This window comes from Stegastes partitus, unplaced genomic scaffold (assembly GCF_000690725.1).
Source record: "Stegastes partitus isolate 25-593 unplaced genomic scaffold, Stegastes_partitus-1.0.2 Scaffold3631, whole genome shotgun sequence".
NCBI lineage: Eukaryota > Metazoa > Chordata > Actinopteri > Pomacentridae > Stegastes > Stegastes partitus.
In genome coordinates, this window is record NW_007581362.1 from 105,856 (window position 1) to 126,014 (window position 20,159).

At 40.4% G+C, this 20,159-nt stretch overlaps 1 protein-coding gene across 1 annotated transcript in view; it reads left to right on the forward strand.

Moving 5' to 3' along the window:
- The first annotated feature begins 539 nt into the window (after positions 1–539).
- The window catches only part of fbxw7 (F-box and WD repeat domain containing 7), a 67,444-nt gene continuing 47,824 nt past the window's right edge, over positions 540–20,159 (forward strand). Inside the window, exon 1 of the mRNA XM_008306217.1 lies at positions 540–967. Coding sequence (XP_008304439.1) covers positions 740–967 — 228 coding nt within the window. The 5' untranslated portion in view covers positions 540–739. The remainder of the gene's footprint in view (positions 968–20,159) is intronic.

The window sequence follows — 20,159 nt, forward strand, 5'->3', positions numbered from 1 at the left end:
CTTGCTTAAGTGCATGTGTCACACATGCTAACATTGGACAACTGTGTGATCGTCTCCTGAAATATCCTCAGACTCTTTGCTGACATAGGCAGAGTTATTGGCATTCCTTAACACCTTGGTTCATGGAAGAGTGAGAGAAGGTTAGCAGGCAACAAATCCCGGCTTCAACACTTAAGTTGACAAATGCGATGCAGACGAGAATATAGTAATCTGCTGTTTTGTTGTATGCTGACAGTTTTCATGGGGGGAAACTTAACTGGGCTCAGTGATGATGTCGGCCACTAAGTTGGGAGGACCAGACGGGGGTCAAAGAATGACCACAATGAGGAAGCCCACCGGACACATGTGCTGCGTCGGACGACTCCTGGTACACATTCCAGCGCTGAGGGGTCATGAGAGTAGACCGCACAGTGCCTGTCTGAGGGGGGAGAGGCTGAGTTGGTCCATCCTCTTTCAGGCCCTGACAGCAGCTGCTCCGCCTGGCTTGGGAGCAACAGTGACCTCACACCCCAGAGATATTTTAAAGGGTGCCACTCAGCAGGGAGATGAGTTCTGAGTAGGTAGGAGCTTGGCGAGTGCAGTTTTATTACATCTGCACAATGGTTGGGAGGTCCAAGGAAGGTGCAAGAGTCGTTTAAGAAAACCTTTTCACTTGCGACATCAGCTTGTCAGTTTTAGCAGATCCTTTTGGGACATGATCCATTAGACAACTTTGTTGTTCGTTTGGTTTTTTTTTGCAATGCTGCGGCATTGCCCTATTCCCCGTTTCTCGTCATCTGGTGCTCGGAAAAAGATGCCAAATGTTGCCTGTGGAAAAGAGAAGACTTTGCGTGTCCCTCTGGAAAACCAGGCGCTTAATCTGGCAGACTCGAAGGACGTCGCCGCGGAATCATTACCCCCTCAGAAAGTTCTCAAGATATTTAGCATCAACATCATTGCTCAGGGTTTACCTTTCTGTCGCAGACGGGTAAGTATTGTGCACATTTAGTTCGTGACAAAATTTGGGTTTGGTTTAACTGTAGATCTGGAAATGTCAAAGGTCATTGTACACGCTCGCCCCCTTTCACCTTGGTTGTCGTTGCTTTGTATGCCTGCTCGTTTATTAAAATGGCAAATCAAATCTTGGCATCTTTCCGCGAATTACATTTTCACTTTCACGTGCTTCTTCACATTTGCAACTGAATTTACCATTTTTTGGATCATTATTAGATTTAGTCAAATTATTATTAAAGTGCTACAAAACCTCTTTTTGGTAATAAATGCAGTTAGCGTTGTTTATAGAACAAGTTGAAATGATCTGAATGCCATCGTTTTAACCATAACCTTTAAAAAAAATGTCATTCTTAAATACATTTTTTTTTAGCATTCATGTTTGCCTGAGTTCAAATGGTGCAGTGCAGACAGACAAAGATAGGGAACGAGAGCAGAAGAGTGACATGCAGCAAAAGTCTGGCTGTTCAGCAATTGAATCGGGGACTCTGACGGCATTTGCGCCCATGTGGTATGTGCTTTAACCTCTCGGCTATTGGATCACCCAATGACTGGTTTTGAATTGCAATACTTGATAGAGTTTTTTTAATTTTCCATTGCTTAAATAGCAGTGATGTGAATAGACCTGAATAAATTAGGATTCTTATGAGACGGCAGGTTCGTCCTTTTGTCTGTTGTTTCCATGCGCTCATGGACAAAGTTCGTGTGCCACGGCTCCACCCATGGCAGACGACGGACACCAACATACAACCTTAAAAAGGCCGTAACCAATGAAGCCTATTTTTAGGTTAAGTTTTTCGATAAAGATATACATGTATTAATTGGACAGGACATAGGATGGAAACACTTCAGTGGGCGTTGCTTGATTTTGGGTTTTGACTGTTTGAATCATGTCGGGTTGTGATACAGCTCACGTTATTTGTTTATGAATGCTTCAACAAATGTTTACTTGGCAGTTCTGCGTTATTAATTGGGAAATATAATTTGCATTAGAATTTGCAGTTCTTTTTGTTCGGTCAGGGAAGTTGAAGGTTGAAGCCGTTCCTAAACATCAGCGCTCTCCGAGTTCGACATTCGTTAAACAAATGCAGGAGCTGTAACGGCAACACTGCTTGCATTGAAAGTCTGCTTTGACTTTCTTGTTGAATTAAATCAGCATAATGTGCTATGTGGCTTAAAGTGAATGGAGTAAGACTACCATATCAAGTAAGCTGCTTCTCAAATGAATCCAGGGCAGTTTTTAAAAGATGTAAGCCTGTGAATGTGTTGTCACTGACTGCACGCACTAACATAAGGAGATTAACGCACCTTCACATGTCGCTTCAACCTTGACATTTTTGTTAGGAAAAAATACTTCTCAGTAAATTGCTAAGCTGAACTGAAAATACAGCTTGATTAATTAGATAAATCAGGTTACTGTACATTTATTTTACACACTACAAAGACTGTAGTCCACATACTCGACAGTCGCTGCAGCCGATTCTAGTTGCAAGAGAACAGAACTATTTTTAGCCTTCTTATCCCCTGCATTTATTTGCTTTTCCATTAGATGTTACAATACATATCCAACACATTTTGGACTAAAGTCCTGAACAACTCTGAGACCTTCAGAGTTGCAACATTACACTTAGACTGCTGTTTCCATTTTAAGACCTCAGGTTGTCTATTCAGTGTTAGAGTACGCATCCGATCGCTCTCTCTGAAGCGTTTCACTTGCATGTATTTCATCGGTCCAACATAGCTTTTAGTAAAGACTGTGCATTTATTATGGCCAACCAAAATTTGACAAGTGCTCAAAATGAAATCTGACAAGTTAATTTAAACATTACACCCAGGCGATGGGACGGCAACTGTTCCAGTGTCACTCTATCAGTTATAGTGCTGCTGACAGTGTTTCCTTAATGTCATCAGACATTTGAAAGACAGGCAGTCAAAAATATCCCCTCCAGTTGTCATACAAAAATGTGGAAATTGCACAATGAGGGGAAAGGTTACAAAATGCTGGACAGGGGAGCGTCGACTAGTCCTTTTCCTCTTCTTGCTTTTTGTTTTGTTATTTTGTTTAAATTTTAATTTTTGCTTGATTTACAGTAGGTTGAAAGGATAAGATGGGGAAGATGACAGAAGAGTTCTTTAATTTACTCAGCAACAGCCTTGAAAATGGTGAAAAGTCATATTGTATCTTAAAAAAAATACAAATGTCTGTGCAGCCTTGCCTTGCAACTAACAGTGAGGGCGTTTTCTACACCTCTGTTCACTGTAAGATGTTATATCATCTGTAACTATCATGTCTGCATGTAGCCTGTAGTTTTATATGTTGCCTTTTTTTTTTTTTAAGCATCAACCATTTTGTCTTCATTCCAGGATTTGTGCTTTCCTATTTGAGGCAGGCATTATGGAAGGCGCTGCCAGTCAGTCAGTCTGTCGGAAGGCTCAGCGTTTAGATGAATTTCATGATTCTGAGATGATTTCCTCTAATGACTTTGGTGAGCTGCTGATTTCTGTAAGGATAACAAGATTATTCCTCTCTGGCAAGATGAAAATTGCTTCCAGCAAGAAAGAGTGGCAGCGCTGCTTGAAGTGGGCTTAGATAGTGTCAATAATATGCACTTTAGTTTGCACCGATAGACAAAGTCATCTGTGCAGGCGCTCGGGCAAACTTTTATTTGACTATGTGTTTAAATGGCGAGAGAGTTGGAAAACATTAGACTGAGGAAAAGAATCTTAGGTTTTGATGCTGTTTACCAAGTCTGTTTTGCTGGGCGGACGAAATAGAAGATCCTACAAGGCCACTTCATGGAGTTGTTGCTCCTGCAGAGCAAAAGCCACGTGGGCTGTGCTGCGCATGTGGCAGCTGTCAGTGAATGGAATAGCTGGAATTTCTCAGGGTCTCTGTGGTGTAGTTCAACTTAAGTTGTCTGAAAGTATGTCTTCAAGGGAAACAAGTTATACAAATGAAACGCGTTTTTCTGCTTTAACCTTCTACCTTCGATTGCTTTTTCTTAGAATTCTTACAGGGGATTTACTGGCTGCTTTATCAGTCCCCTGTTATTTCCTGTTATTTCCACATACTCTGGTTCTAATTAAATGCTCAAAACGAACAAGGGAGCACTCTGCGAGGTTGTTTCTTGTATCTGCAAGTCTTCAGAGAAACTTAAAATGAGATCCTAAAACTTTTCATACTGCGCTGATAAAAATAGTCCTGGTTAAATTTCCAATTAAAAGGTGACCAGGAGAATCTACACTGTATTTCCGGCAGCCAAAATAGGCATCCAGCTGTTACAAGAGATGGCAATCATGATATAGAACATTAACAGCAGGACATTTTAGTTGGGGGTATTACTTTTCTCACCCACCACACCCTGCCCTGCAGGCCTGTTGAGTAAGGCAATCTTGACTTGCCCATAGCAGCTATGTCTGCATCAACAGCTATCAGCAAGATGCATTTGCTGTTTGAGCAGGTGCTGTGGGTGTGTTCAAACTTTCTTTAGCAAGTTCCCTATAGCCTCAGGGTTTCCTGTATGTTGTCCATGGACACACACAGAGGCGCACAACAACTTGAAATGTATTTTTGTTCTCTGCTCTGTCAGCATTTTGTTTGCTTTATTTGTGTCCTTATGCTGTTAGTTTAGTGCTGTGAGCTGAAGTTCTCTGCTAGTTGTCCTGTCCACATGGAGACATTTGTCGTTTTTTTTTTCCTGATTCTCCCACATTTTTTTTATTGCGCTTCTGTGGCAATCATTACTGTAAGGCAGATGGATCTTAAAACAAATGTGAGAACAATTAGAATGTAATTAATTTACTAAATTTTTATGTTCATATTTCTAATGAAATGTGATTTATCCTCCCTAACTGTCGAAAAGCATCAAGAAGCCCTCCGTTTGAAAGAACACTTTTTAACTGTCTATTTCTACGAGCATATGCCCGGATACACTGAGGACATTCACACTCACTTTTGATTCGAGTTGTGTGTCCCTGACTGGTACGTGACAACTAGGGTGACATGATACCTCACCGGATCCTGCTCCTTGGAGGTCAGATGATCTGATAGGGACTCAAGTGTTATTTGTCTTTACTATTCATATTACAAAACTAACATTTTTGCGATACCCAGAACCTTGATCACTAACTTCAGTGTTTTGACCGTGCTTTTAGCAACACAATCACGACGTGTTTGCTGATGGTTTGTCATATTTCATCGTGTATTTATTTATAAGACATGAGCACCCCTGAAAACATGATTTGTGAAACGTCGGGGCGTCTCTACAGTATTGACAGTATGCTATTTTTTGCCGTGCATCATCATGTATCGTGTGTCAGATTAGACTATTATTGATGTATGATTCATATATTGGGATGATTCATCACTAATTCACTTTAATAAAGGTACCAGCATGCTTTCTGTTCTTGCCATCACCATCAAAGCGCAATATCATAAACTTCACTCACTTTGATTCAAAAGACCAGTAAAATAACACACAAACAAAATGTTCTTGATGCCAGCTGATGTAAAGAAGAACAGAAAATCTAACATAATCCATTGTGGTTCTGAAAGCAGCAGCAACTCCTTTTTTTTTTTTGCCTGTTTTCTTATTTGTATTATTAGTGTTATTAGGAATAATGATAAAGAAAAGCTAAATCAAGTGCTTTATTGATGCTGTGTGTATCATATCCAACGACGAAAAAAGTGAAAAAAGTGAAGCCATGATGTAATCCATGAGTTACAAGAGATCATGTTCGCACTCTGAAAATGGGTAACAATATTAAGTAGATAAACAACAAGCGTAAAAAAAAAATGAACTGCTTATAATGAAAAATGGCCACAGCAGGAGCACAAACGGCAAACACCACAGGACGACTAGATATGTACAACAAGCACCTGATTAAAGTACAAAGTCTCTTAACAACACCAGCATAGTGGAAGTGTCTGTGCTCATTATTGTGCACTCTTAAATTTAAGTAACCTGAATTAATCTTTTCAGAGTGTTCGGTATGTGCGCAGTAATTTTATTTTAAACTTTAATATACTACATAAAAGTTGCTACCTGACTTCTTCGCTGTTCAGCTGCTGTCTGTGTCTCACTTTAGATAAGCTGGCTGCCCTGGAGGAGCAGCTGCCTCGACTAATGTTGGTCTCTGTAGATCAGCGCTGTAAAGAAACTAAAGCTCCCCTGACGGCATCCCACAGCTCTACAAACAGCATCAATCGGGCCTTTTACCCGTTTTTCTCCTGTTTGCGGACAGCCAAATGCAGAATATTGTGTTTGACAGGATAAGAAACTAATTAATCTTTTGAAGTTTTTTTATTCTTTACTTTTTCTTTTTCCATTACTGATGCAATGTATTGTAACACGTTGGCAAGTTGGCATGAAGTTGAAGAGAGATCCGTCCCTTAGGTTGGTGTTGCTATTGAAGTGCTTGGCAAAATGTACGCAGATGTGTGCTGTATTTGAGGAATTTCAGAGTTTTCTGTTTGCATCTTCCGGTGCCATCCCTGAAAAACAAAAAAGAAATTATACTGTGCTCATTTCTCTTAACAAGGCGCGTTGTAGAGGCTCTAACAATGATGAGAATTTGATAAATATAAGTCAAGTCATCAGCTTTATGATCAATGAAGTGACTTTTTAAATCAAAAAGCAGATCATTGTCAAGTTCCAGCTTCTCAGTTCAGTTTATTTTTTTGTCTTATGTAACAGTAATCTAAATATATTGGAAAAACAAGACACTTGAAGAGGTCACCTTCTAGAAATTCTGTTTGTTTGAAATTGTGATTTTTCATTATGTTGTGACATTTTAGAGACCAGTGAATATGGATTGAGAAAAATGTGGGAACATGAATCGACAATGAAAAAAGTAATTAGTTTCAGCCTGCGCTGCACATAAAGATGCTGCATGTATGTACTCACTGTGCATTCATGTCATCTCCTGTGAGTTGCGAAGTTCCATGTTCAGTGCGTTTATAGGAAAACAACACAACTGCTACGAAGAAGATGAGTCGTATTTTATTGTTCAGAAGATTTAACTAATGGTTGTGACCTACTGCAGCATTTTCAATTCATCTTGGAAAGAAAGTGATAAACAATATGTGAATTTGCACCATCAATCAAAAGTTTCTTACCAGGAACCAAACAATTACTTTTGCCCTCCATGTTTCTGTGTATATGACATCAACTACTTGGCGAGACATTTCTGCAGACTTTCCAAGAAGTTTTTGCAGCTTGAAGTTATTTAGATTATTTCGACACCACATGAACACCCTCTCTGCTCATTTTTTTAGGTTGTAAAACTTTAGTAGCTTGTTCTACACAGTCTCTGAATGAATCCAAACTCATTGTTTTAAACAAAGACCTCGCATGATTGAAAAACAGCTGATCTTGTCCTCCCAACTCCAAGCCCCTGTGTGTTTCCTGAAGTAAGGACCACACCACCGTGAACTGCAGGACGGTGGATTCCATTGCCCTTGGGCTCCAAATAACACAGAGGGAAGGCATCTGCCATTGGCTATTCTGAGAAGCAGTCCCATTCCAGGGAGCATACAGATCCAGTCGGCTAGCTACCCAGCACTCAGATCAGCCAAACACTTCTGTTTACCCTCGATTTAAAAGCAGTCCCATAACTACGGCAGATAAACAGCTTGTATAGTTTCCCCGACAAAAGCGACTCCACTGTGACTTGATTACATCTGCGTGGGCCTTTTTTAAATGTTAGCTTGTGAAAATGGCATTGATTCAGAAAGTTTTTGCAGCAACCTTCTGCATATCCTGATATTACACATCACATGCTGCTCATGCATATTTTCTGTCATTAATGACTGCGTCGTCACATGTTCGGCGAACTTAAGCCTGATCTAAATACCTCTTGAGTTCAAGCGAGTGGTGTATGGTGTTATACCGTTGTGGCGCTTTACATACAGCACATACTGGATAGCGATGTGCTCCCACCTGCCACAGGGCTGCCTGAAGGCACTGACATTTCCCACGCTGTTCGACAAGAGCCGAGAAAAGATAAACTCTTCTTTTAAAAAAAAAGTGTCACAGCTCCTAAACATTGTCTTTTTAACTGAAGGCGTGAAGTAAAATAAAACCTCCCCAACACTTTCACACAAACAAACACCCACATCTCTTTTTCCAGTTAAATAATTCATCCCAGTTGTGCTGTATGGAGCATATTCTTCTTTCATAATTCAGCATTATTGGACGCTCAAAAGGCTTGAATCTGAATAAGCCACGTGGGTAACCATCTCTGAGGTTCATCTGCGGTGCTTTGTTAGTGTGCTGTTGTAAAACCTGTTTGTCTTTTTTTTAAACTCGTGCACCACATCTCAGCTGCTCCTCTTACAAATTAAGCATTTTAAAATATTTGTGCTCTGAGAATTAAGCTCTCTGTCTTTTCCCCACTGAACAAAAGTCATAATTCAAGGAGTTGGTTCATTGTTCTCACACACTCATTATTAAGTCTGAAAATCTCAGTAGTTTTTGGGGGGATCAAAGGTTTTGAGAAAAGGTCTAAATCAAGAGAATTTAATCATTTTTTGTAAACACGGATTCAAAGTTGTGATCATCATCCTGGCTTTGCTTGTTGCAAAACATTCACAATAGGTTATAAGTGTCTGGATGCTCATGAGAAATTTGATTTGCCTGCTTTGAAACCGTTGAATGCAGCTGAAACAATTTATCGATTAGTCAGTCAACAGAAAAAAACAGTTTCTATTCTCTGTTTTTATCTTTTTCAATGTCAGATTTGCTCATTTTCTCAGTTATATCATTGCAAGCCGAATGTCTTTGGACTGGTAAACAATGAAAACTGCTTGAGGACATGCTCTTAGGGCTCTGGAAAATTGGCTTTGGCATCTTTTGAGCAATTTTAGACAAGGATCTTGTTCAGAAATTATCTGTGAAGTTGCTGATAATGAAAATGATGATTTGGTGTGTCTGTAGTTGTATACAAATTGATTCTCGCATTGAGCGTTTGGTTGTGTGGGCTTTGTGCTTTTATTAGGAGTCTACTAGCTAATGCACACACACAAAATAATGGCAAATGCTATTTCAAAGAAAGCATTCACTGTTTCTCTGCCGTGGAATTGGTATGACATTCTTCTTTTGAAAAGAACCTGTCAAGGTCATTCAGGTTATTCACTTGTACACACACACTCTGTCGAAGCTCTACATCATACTACCTACGTAGAAAAATTCATGCACGTATGTTGGGTGACCTTAGTCGGCAAAGTTTCAACATAAACCCCATACTGATCAATGTGGTCGATGGCTGTAACCATGGTGACCGTGTTTGTTTTGGTGCTCTTTACAATGAGCCCCTCCACCAGATTCAGCTGCGAGTTCGCCACCAGAAATGTAAGCTGTCTGGTTCTCTTTCCCGCTGTCTGAGTATCAGCGTTTCTCATCACTGACCTTCAACAAGCCGCCCCTGTGCCTTTCACAGTGTCCTGCTCGCCGTAATCTGGTCATCAGCGAAGACAGCCTGTGAATGGATACCTGACCGGCTGTAACTGATGCAACCGTCTGCGTGGTTTGTCTAATCTGTGTATGAAGCCTGCTGTCTGAGTCGGTGTGTGGTCTTCCTGATCCGATGTGCTGCGGCGCTGCCTGGACACATGCTGCAGTCCCTGACGTCTTTACACTTCTTTCAAATCGCAGCAAAATGTCGTTGGCTAATTTCAAATTTATGAGCTTTTGGTTTTTTTTCTCATTTTTTGTTAATGCAGGGTAAAAGGTCTCGGGAATGTGAACACTGTTTACCAGTTCATGACATTTGCTTTGTCAGTGAGGCAGTTTCATAAAACCACCAAAACACAGGGATAATGCAACAATGTATTAATTAAAAAAAGACATTAAGTCAAAGCACACTCCAAGGCAGGCCTCGGCTGATGGCAGCTTTGCTCTGCTGAAACACCCTGTACACCCTAAAGCTCTTCACATCGTCTATTTGTATAGACAAAAAACCTTGAGCTTACCTCCTCTCACTATCCGCCTGTAGTTGATGAAGTATCAAGTGCCTCTTTATTAGTTTAGCGACAGGAAGACAGGGTTTTGTAGGTGAGCGTGTGCGTGCGCATACCTTACAAGGTGCCACAGAGGTCTTTTGTTGGGAGGTTTAGAAAAAATTAGAATACTTGCTCAGCAACAAGGGGATTACACCCTCTGACGAACGCATGGCCTCTGACGGGGCAAGACAAACAGACAGCGAAAAAGAGAAGGAATGCAACTTATGATGGGGGCGGGGGGAGCTGTTTTGCTGAAGTCATTTTCTCATGAATAACTACCCAAATTATCTGGTTACATTTTCTCTAAAGTCATTACTTGTGCCAAATTTGTGTGTCGAATATATCTGGAATTGGACTCTTAATCCTTCATTCAATTCAATGTAGCCAAATTTGGAGGTTGGGTGGTTTCGTTGGACAGCAACACTATGTAGCCCTCTATAGAAATGTTCTATGGTCATTGTAACAGCAGAATTCTAACCACTGAAAAGCCAGATGATGAGAAAGTTAATATATCCTCTCAGATGTACAGCAACTCCTTTTGCAGCTATCGGCTAAGGGACCATATTCTGTCCATGTGACCCGATTTATCGTCTGACATTGATTAGCAGCATGTACAGTGTGAGAGATGATGGATGTCTGCCAGGTTTAGGCCCTGACATCCGTATTTATAATTTGCTCGGTATATAAATGACCTTGACTGTGGTGTATTGTACCTCCAGGTATGACAAGTAAGGCCGCGCTCCGACCAAAAATAGCAATCTGTTAAAAACCGCAAGGGGCCATGTTGCTACAGGTACCGGTGAGAAAATGAAACATGATCCAAGGGGTTTAGTTTGATCAGTGCATCAATGAGTTTGAAGGCTTATCACATCCCCAAACACTGCTCAGCAGTTTATAATACTGAGAGGAAGGATTCTACAACTCTTCATGGCGGCAGTCATTTGATCTTGGGTCACTGTGTTCCCGGGGTAAACAGTAGAATTAACACTGTTGACGTTCCAAAGCGATCCGACAGGAATATGCACTTGCGCATATTTGATTGACCAACACAGCTCTCAGTAGCAGAGGAAGTAAATGAAAATGTTGCATTTTTTTGTTTTTCACTCGGTGCTGTTGTTGATCTTGATTTAAGAAGCTTTTTGCTGTGGCAGTCATGCTTTATTAATTCAAGACTTTAATCTTCATCTATTGAAAAGCAGAAAAATACAAATTCTTCATGCCTATGCAGGAACACTGCTCCTCCTTCAAGGACTCTGCTTAATTTCATTAAGAGTACAGAGAAATGGAAATTCAAGCTCCCTTTCAGGTTGCCCTCTGTGGGCACAGAACAGAAGGAGGAAGGCTGTATTCGTGTCAGAATATTGACTCATTGTTCATAAAACATCAACTCTTGCTCGGCCTACCTTCTATCAGTTTCACAATTCTCTCGCTGCAGTCTGTTCTTTCTTTCTTTCATTCAGTTTTTCCTTTCACCGGGGAAGGTGATTCCTGGCCTTATCTCTGAGCAGCAGAACCCACACCGTCACTCCTCACACTAGATGGGCCGCTTATTGCCCCAAATAAATTGAGTCATTCAGTCTTCGTACAGATGGCTTCCCGTGAGAGAGCATTTCTCTAACGCCGATGATTGATTTTGAAACTTCTCGAAAAGGTGTCACTGCAATAAATCTATTTAAAGTTTCTTAAGGGTGGCAGACGAACGCAAGAACTTCACGATTCTTGGTAGCTGCCACGTTGAGTTTTTAAAATGTTGTCAAACATGCTTTAATGCAGCTGTTTAGGTAACATATATATAGCTTTAGTATTTGATTGCAGTATTCAAGTTTGATATACTGTATAGCTGATGGCTACCTTGTACTTCTGGGAGGTTTTGTGCATGGAGGTTCACGGTCATGGTTTACTGCAGGGGTGTCCAATCCTGGTCCTCAAGGGCCACAATCCTGCATGTTTTAGATGTTTCCATCTTCCAACACACCTGATTCAAGTGATCAGGATCGTGATCAGGCTTCTGCAGAGCTTGATGATGAGCTGATCACACCCCTGCTCTAATGTTTCCTCTACATTCATTTAGCAGCGGCGCCCGCCATTCCTAAATTGTGGCTGCCGCTCCTTCAAATTTCTTTTTCTTTTCTTTTAAAAATATATTTTTTTTATTGTTGCAAATACACCACCGCCGCATGTCTCCACCTTCACAGCAGAGTTCTGCACTGGGTCGGTACTCGCGAGTAATAAGCTAAACTACAAATAGCGGTCTGGCTCGGTCCCTGCTCTTTGGCAGGTTAATACGACGTTAATTAGTCGCGAGAGCGCGGAGGGTGACGTCACGTCCAGCACCAGGCTCCAGGTCAGAGTCAGAGGAGGGTCATCTTGGAGAAAAAGGCAGCGACTTACCGGAGGAAAGGTAGATTTATTAGCTTAAGATAACTCAGAATAGATTATACAAATTAAATAGACATTCGCAAAAAATATCGAAACCAGCTAGCGTTATGTAACATACCGATAGTTTAAGTTAATTGAGCCCGGGGCCAACTCAGTGTCACTAACGTGAGTAAAATAACTGGTAGCATTAAGCTAACATGTAGAGCAATGATCAATAATGCCACTTTACTCTGTCCTGATGGGAATGTTCTGAATCAGGCTGTAGGGGATCAGCTTGCATCATGTATGCTGCTGAGCCTTTAATTTCCCTACAACAGAGCCTCAGAGCTCTTCTATAAAAAACAAACAAACAAACAAACAAAAAAATCAGAAAAATTCATTGTTCTGAGCCTGGGTGCAAACTTTGCTACTGATTCTACAGCCCCATCAAGAAATTGTTGTTTATTATTATTATTTTTTTTTTCATTTTGTTTTTTTATTTATTTTGTTTTTACATTCAGCCTTTAAAAAGCCACTTTCAACTGGCCATTTAATAAATAGGTTGCAAACGTAAAATCTGCAGTTAAATGCCATTTGTTTACGTGGCCACGGCTCCGGACAGCCTTCCCCCCACTGCTGAAAAAAAATCCTAGAGGAAACACTGCACTCAATGGAAGTGAGCCATCAATAATTCCACCTGTGCTTTTCCTACTGTGACAAGTCAAAATGTCTGCTGTGGAAAAAGGGTTTTGGCTGAAGAAAGGTCTGTGGTCTAAAGCAAACAGCTCACACACAGCTCCTGTCAGTGCTTCACTGTCATGACATGCAGGATCTGTTTTTGCCACACCGGGTTGCATCTCTGAAGCATGAAATTAACTTGTGATGCATATAAATGCCTGCATTTGATGACAGCTGACCTGAAATTCAAATTAATTATGCATTTCTGGTGGAATTGATTCAGGCTTTTTGTGCATGTATCAAACCCAGGTTGCCTTGTTTTGAACTTTTTCAAAGTTTGTGAAACAGGAGAAAGGGATGTTAGGGTTTTCATCGGCTTATGTGTACTGAATGTTAATATTCACTGTATAGAAAACACAGCAGAAAAACACAAGACGACCTGCTCCACAAGGTATCTGTTTACACAACAGCCATAAAGGAGCAGCAAACTTGTCTTCAATATGCTTGTTAAACATGAAATATATCAACAAAATAAGTCCAAACAGTATTAGAAATGTTGCCTTTGCTTGGAAATGTTCTGCTTCTGAAATGCTTTCGGTGGACGTCTCAGATCGAGATCGAGTCATGGTGCAACCTGAATGCGGCTGTATCTAAGTGACATCAAAAGTAATCCTGGAGTTGCTGATGCTGTGCAGCCATTGAACAAAACTGTGAATAATTTGGCGGCTCAGATTAAGTAGTTTGTTTTTGTAAAGCAGAGCAATAAGCTAAAAAAAAGCAGCGAATCCCTCCTATAAATTCAAATCAGAAGGGCTGAGACGGGCAGCTCAACAGAACTGCCCATCTCAGGCCTGATTTGAATTTATAGTATGTTTGCAATTCTGATATTAATGTCTTAACTTGAGTGTTTCCAGTGCATAGGAATATAAAATGAATTAGCAGAAAGTAAGTAGTAAAATACACAAAAGTAAAGTGAGGAAAAAATGAAAATAATTTCAGTTTCATTTTTGTAGCTGGATGCTGTCTTCTCGCAGCATGTGGACCTCTGTGACTCCTGCGTGGGAGTTGTAGTTTTCACGTTTCGCTTTCAGACTACTCCACAATATCACCGTTCTTGATTGTTTCAGCTCGGGTTTGTTCCTTTTAAGCCAAACACAGAAATTGCTTTTACCTTTCAGCTGTTTGTGAAGTAAAGGCTTTGGTGCTCAGACCATTTCTGTTGATGCTGGTCTCTACAATTGGTGGAGAAACTAGGAAACCAAAATCGATTTCTGCGAACCAGAAGAGAATTGCTTCATCACCTACACAACATTACATCAGACACCCACAACAAACACCTTCATTACAGAACTGTGAATCCCACCCTTTTGTAGTATTTGCAATTCGGCCTCACAAAAAGGCCAAACAGTCCCTTCTTTTTATCAAGCAAACATTTAGGCAGGTTCACAACAACGTTCCATTTTTTATCTCGCGCAAGTTGTTGCAATCAAGCTCTCTGTGGTGCTTGCATAGTTCAGTTTACAGGATAAATCGTCAGGTTTTTAGAGCTAGCTGTCTGAATCCCACTGACTTCACCTGTTTGTGTTGTAGTTCAGCAGCATTGGTTAGTCCTTTGACAATATTATGGAAAGGTTAGTTGTAGAGCCTGACTGATTGCTGACTTTTGGGGCTGATACAAATTTCTTTGATAGTAAAACCTTCATATATAAAATGTTGCAGTTGGAGTCACCGGTGATACCTACTCTGCTACATGTGCTGCTGTGATGTAAACAGTAGAGTCTGAGCATGCTCTGCTGGACAGACTGTGTGCTGACACCATTTCTAAAGTGCTCCAGACAGTCTTGCTGCGTTATGTTCCGTATGAAATACAATACCTGCACATTTTGGATAACATATATGTCGACACAGCCAACCTTTATATATTTGTTGGGCTCTAGTCAGGTAACCCACGCTACACACAAACACACACAGAAACAAATTTCCTCTGTCGTCTACTGGCGGCGTTATCTTGTCATGTAAATACATTTGGCGTCTCTGGTGGTGAAGTTGAGATATCTGTCTCTGAAACCGCAGGCCTCAAAAAAAAATCAGTTGAGTTGAATTGATTTCCGATCCTTGCTGCTCCAAATACTGAAAATGAGTGTCTGAAAGATTCGACTGAAGTGTTTGTTTGCAGAAACGGTAGTCCACGGATCTTATTGTGAACAATTGATAGTGCAAAGCAGTTCCACCGAAGAAATGTTCATAGCAAGATCTTTCGGTAATGACTCGCTAAAGACTGTTTCATTCACTACTGCTGCTTAGACTTTCATGTATCTGCCCAAACATTTTCTTAACAAGAACAGCTTATATTAAATGAAGGGGCTGCACTCAGGGCAAGTCGCCTGTCCACCACAGAGCTGTATCGAATTTAATAAAAACCACCCTGCTGTTTTAGTTAAATGTGACTGTAGCAGTTAGTAACTCATTGAACCCAATTATATTGAAAATCTCATTTTTTTCCCCCCTCCTGTGGCTTCACAATCTGTACAGAATACAGCACTGTCTCTCCCTGAGTGCCTTCTGTAATGTAGTGATGCTGTATACCTGTAAAAAAGAGCCTTTCACTAACTGAACTTTTCTCTCTCTCTCTCTCTCATGTGCCCATCTTCCCTGTTATGGCGTTGCTGTGAACACACAGGTAAGAAATAAATTACTTTTATCACTGTTTCCATATCTTGCTGGTTTCTTAGTTCCATCATTTTCATCATGTACAACAGAAGAGACGATGCACAGTCCCATGGTGCTCGTCACAGTTGCTCTATCCATTTGGTCTGCAACAAGTCAAAATGCTGCCTTGTCACCTCTAGGGGGCAGCATGAACTAAAAGTTAAGGCATATGAGAGCTCAGTGTCATGCTGGACCTTCCCCATGTCAAAACACTGCTAAGAGGTTTCATGCAGCACAGCTACACCTTTATTAGCATCCACTGTATTTCATTTGTCTCGCTTGAGTGCTGATATTAGGTGCACGTTGTGTGTCGTGGTCTGTTGTTGCTGCAGTGTGTAGTGTATCAGCATTGGTCTCAGGGTTCTCTGTGGTGGCTTTAGTTGTGAAAATCAAGAACACATGCCAATCACTTCTCATTTCTAAAGACTGTGTGACTGGCTTTGTCTTCCGCCTCCATCTCTGCATTTTACAGGAATTAATATGCATAAGCAGTTCACGTGTGTCACGCACACACACACACATCCGCTGTCTTTCAAGCACCAACTCTCTCCTCTTCACTCATTTTCCACATGCAGCCACTCCTGGCTAAGAGCTTCAATAAATGCTCAGGTTGTTATGATGACAATGAGTGCACCACTCAATGCTACATTAAGAGTCTAAGGAAGCTCTTACGGTGTTGCACATCTCTGCAGATTTATTGCAATGGTAATTGTGCAAAAAATCCTTGGGAAACATTTGCCCTACAAGGTCAGTGCTAAAGGATAAATTGCTTTTGTTCAACTTTTGGTTTGACTAACAGCTTAAATATTTTATCGCAAAATAAAGTAGGAAATGTCAGCAATCGGTTTAAATATATTGTTCAATTAATACGCTTAAGACCATTTTAAAACCAAAGTTGTTTAATAGCATTCTTGGGGAAAAAACAGAATAAGTTTTTCAAGAGTACGGTAATTATAGAAGTTGTTTCATCAAGCTATAGCAGGTAAAGTTGTTATAACCTGCCATGACTGGCTCATCCAAACACACAGGTGCCATTGGCTGTGCCTTTATTGGACTGCAATGATTTGCAATCCTAATTTCCCTACAGTGGCGTTATTTTCTTTGATTAATGAAATGTTGCTTCACTGTTGTGCTCTCAGACACATAGCTGAGATCTGGGAAATGAAACTGCTCAGCTCTCAGTCTTGGGTGTGCTAGAGTTTGGTGAGGTGCGAGTCACAAGATGCAAAGTGGCTGTCAGTGTTGCAACTGGGCACGGCATGAAGTGGTGCAGGGATAATTGAGGACTTTGTGCAGCATCAGCGGACCCCGACTCTTCCAGTGAAGGGTCAAAAGCTGCATCTCTCTCTCTCTCTCTCTTTTTTTTTTTTTAGGCCTCCAGTCCACTACGTGCCATTAAAAAGGTTGCCAGTAGGTCTTGTCTTTTGTACATGTCCATTCTATTACACAGTGATAAAAGAGCATCTTGTTTTATACTTAAATCAGCATTAAAGACACCCATTTTAATTTCTTTCTCAGATAAGATTCTTTTGCAAACTCAAACGATGTCCCAATGCTAAATCGACATAGAAATACAATCTGTTCATTTAAAAAGTTTCATGACTTTTAGTTTGTCTCGTGATAGGGACCTTAACTGCCAACGTTTCATGCATTTTAGTAAGGGCTCATGATTTGCATTTGTTTATAATCCAGGGGATTTTTAGAGTTTAAATAATAATTTCGATTTAACAAAGTTTTAATGTAATATTCAAAAAGACATTGAAATTCATGACACAAATCTCAGGATCAAATCAGATAGAAATCCAGTTCATGTAGCAAATGCAGAAGCTCACTATTTGGATAAGAAATGGGAGATTTAGTTTTAAAACCAAGAGTTAAGCTTTGGAAATACCCTCCTGCTAAATTTAATGGCCTCTAAAACTTAAGTAAATAAACATTGTGGCTTCTGCTGCACTTCACAGTTTGTCTTTGCACAAAGCTGCCAGCAGAAGCCACGCTGCTCTTGTCTTTTGCCATATCTTGAAGCTTTTTTTTGCCTTTAGCTTTTATATTGAAGTCTCCAGTATACTTAATGTTACCTGCTGCACCCTACAGTATTTATTCCAACAAATTGGACAGCGTTACAATTACAGATAATGTTTTTTTTAGTGCCGCTTTGTGAGAGTGTTGACATTTTTCAGTTCAGTCAGGTGCCTACAAGCATTAATAACATGTTACTGGGCAGCACATCCGTATTCATGTTGAGGTCACATCAGGAAACACGGAAAACACAAACACGAAATGTCCCTGTTGATCTCCCATCTGTTTCTGTCTCACTGTGCATTGGAAGGAAAAAAAAAAAAAAAACAAGCTCCTAATCCAGGTTGACAGTTTTTATCTCCATATGTATTCTTGCTGCTCAGGACAGGTTTGACCTCGCGTTGAATAAAAGCATTGTCACTCGTAGGAAAGAATAAGAATCTCATTTCGGCTTCTCACATTGATTCTTACATTCACCCGACTGCCTGAGTGCATATGTCAAAGTATACACACTTTATCTCGGCGTGAAGGGAAATTATTTTGGTGCTGAGGGATAATAACAGTGGAGCACCATTTGGAAAGAGGCTTCTAGTACTTCAAACCCTCCAGTGTTCTCGAGTGTTATCACCATCTCATATTGCTCAGACATTAGCCAGGAAGCTGGCATTAAGTGCCGGACCAGACAAAAGTGTGCCACCACTCATTTTTTGTGCAAGACATTCAATTTTTGTAATCTGTCTTTGAAATGTTCACCCCGAGTTTCATTGCCTGTAGCATGTATTGGGTTTGTACTGATACCATCACAACACTCCTATCTATGCACTGTGTTATAAACAAGTGAGAAAAGACAAAACACAAGCACTTATGTCGATCAGCAGGTAGCTGTCTGTGTTTTATTTACCTTACAAATTACAGTATTACCAGACCTTTGAGCCTTTGAAGTTTTATTCACCTGCATAGTTTTAAACAATCAATTAATCCTTTTAAACTCGCTTTTAAGCAAAAATACCAAATAGTCGCTTGTTTTCTATTTTCTATTGTGAGGACTGGCTGCCTTCTGTTGTCTCATATTGATAAACTAAATATACTCAGGTTTAAATCGATGGTCCAACAAAATGAGCAATTAAATGACGCTCTGTCGGCTTGTAGAGAATTTTTATGGGCATTTTTCATGTTTTTCTGTTTTTATGGCATGAAAACATAGTCACTGTAGAAAATAGCAGATCATAGTCATTATTTGCAGCTGTAGTTTGAAGCTCTGGGCATTTTATGTAAAAAAAAAAATGTTTTTGGCGAAGATCAAACAGGTTGTGCTTTAGTTTTTATAACCTCAGAAAGTTTTCTCTTCCTTTCAAAGTTTATGTTATGTCTTTGAAGAAACCCTTTGCCATTCCTAGGCTTTTCAAATTAATGAAAACAAATTATACAAGGTCACAACTTGTGACTCTGCCGCGTTTTCTCCCAGTCCCCCAACAGTTTAGCACTGTTTGTTTTGCATGGCCAGGAATTGAATATTTACCCTGATGCAGTTCCCTGCAGAATGTGGATTTTGATTAGCAATTCATGGCCTCCTTAAGGCAGTATAACAAAGCAATCAATATCCTCTCCTCTGATGAGAATAGGGGGGGCACGTTGTAGGGATTAATTTACTAATACAAAATGGAAAATCAATGTTTGGCTCCTCACATAAATACGCACACACAAAAAGATGCAGACATACATGAGCGCAGGCCAGCTGGATCTTCACTGTGTTAGTTGTCTGCTATACTGCGGTGATGGATGACAATGAAGGGGATTCCATGGCTACATTAGATTTTCCAGCCACGTCTAACTGGGCAGCAACATCCGAGGCCTTTCATTTAAACAGAGCTCTGATGTAATTAGCGCAGCCTCATCACTCTGCTTGTTACCCCTCCCACTTGTTTACCATTAGCCCAGTGGAAAAACACTGCCATATTCGGGTAAAGCTCAAGTTCAGCCAAATTAAAATTACTCCTGAATTACAGTAAAGTTAACTTTCAGAGACAGGCATTTCCCACATATTTCTTTCCTGAAATGCTGTCTCTACTTATTTGCTGACTCCTTCCTCTCTAATGGAACATCATGTCATAAAATGTAATGAATCATTACTGCCAGTAAAAATACAGCTCCAGAATGTTTGAAACATATAGCAGCAGCTGCTAACACAACCAAGTCTCTGGCCAAACTGTGTGCTGTACATTGCATTGTGGGTAGTGTAGGTACTCCGTTTTGACCAGCAAGAAGATTGTGTGTAAAGGAAAAGGTTTGCGGTTCTGCAGGATTACCACTGATCCATTTTTGGAACTGTCCTTTGTGGAGTCTGACAATGTTTTAGAAGCGCAGTGCGGAAGTCTGGGAGTACTCTTTTAAAGGTGCCTTGTCC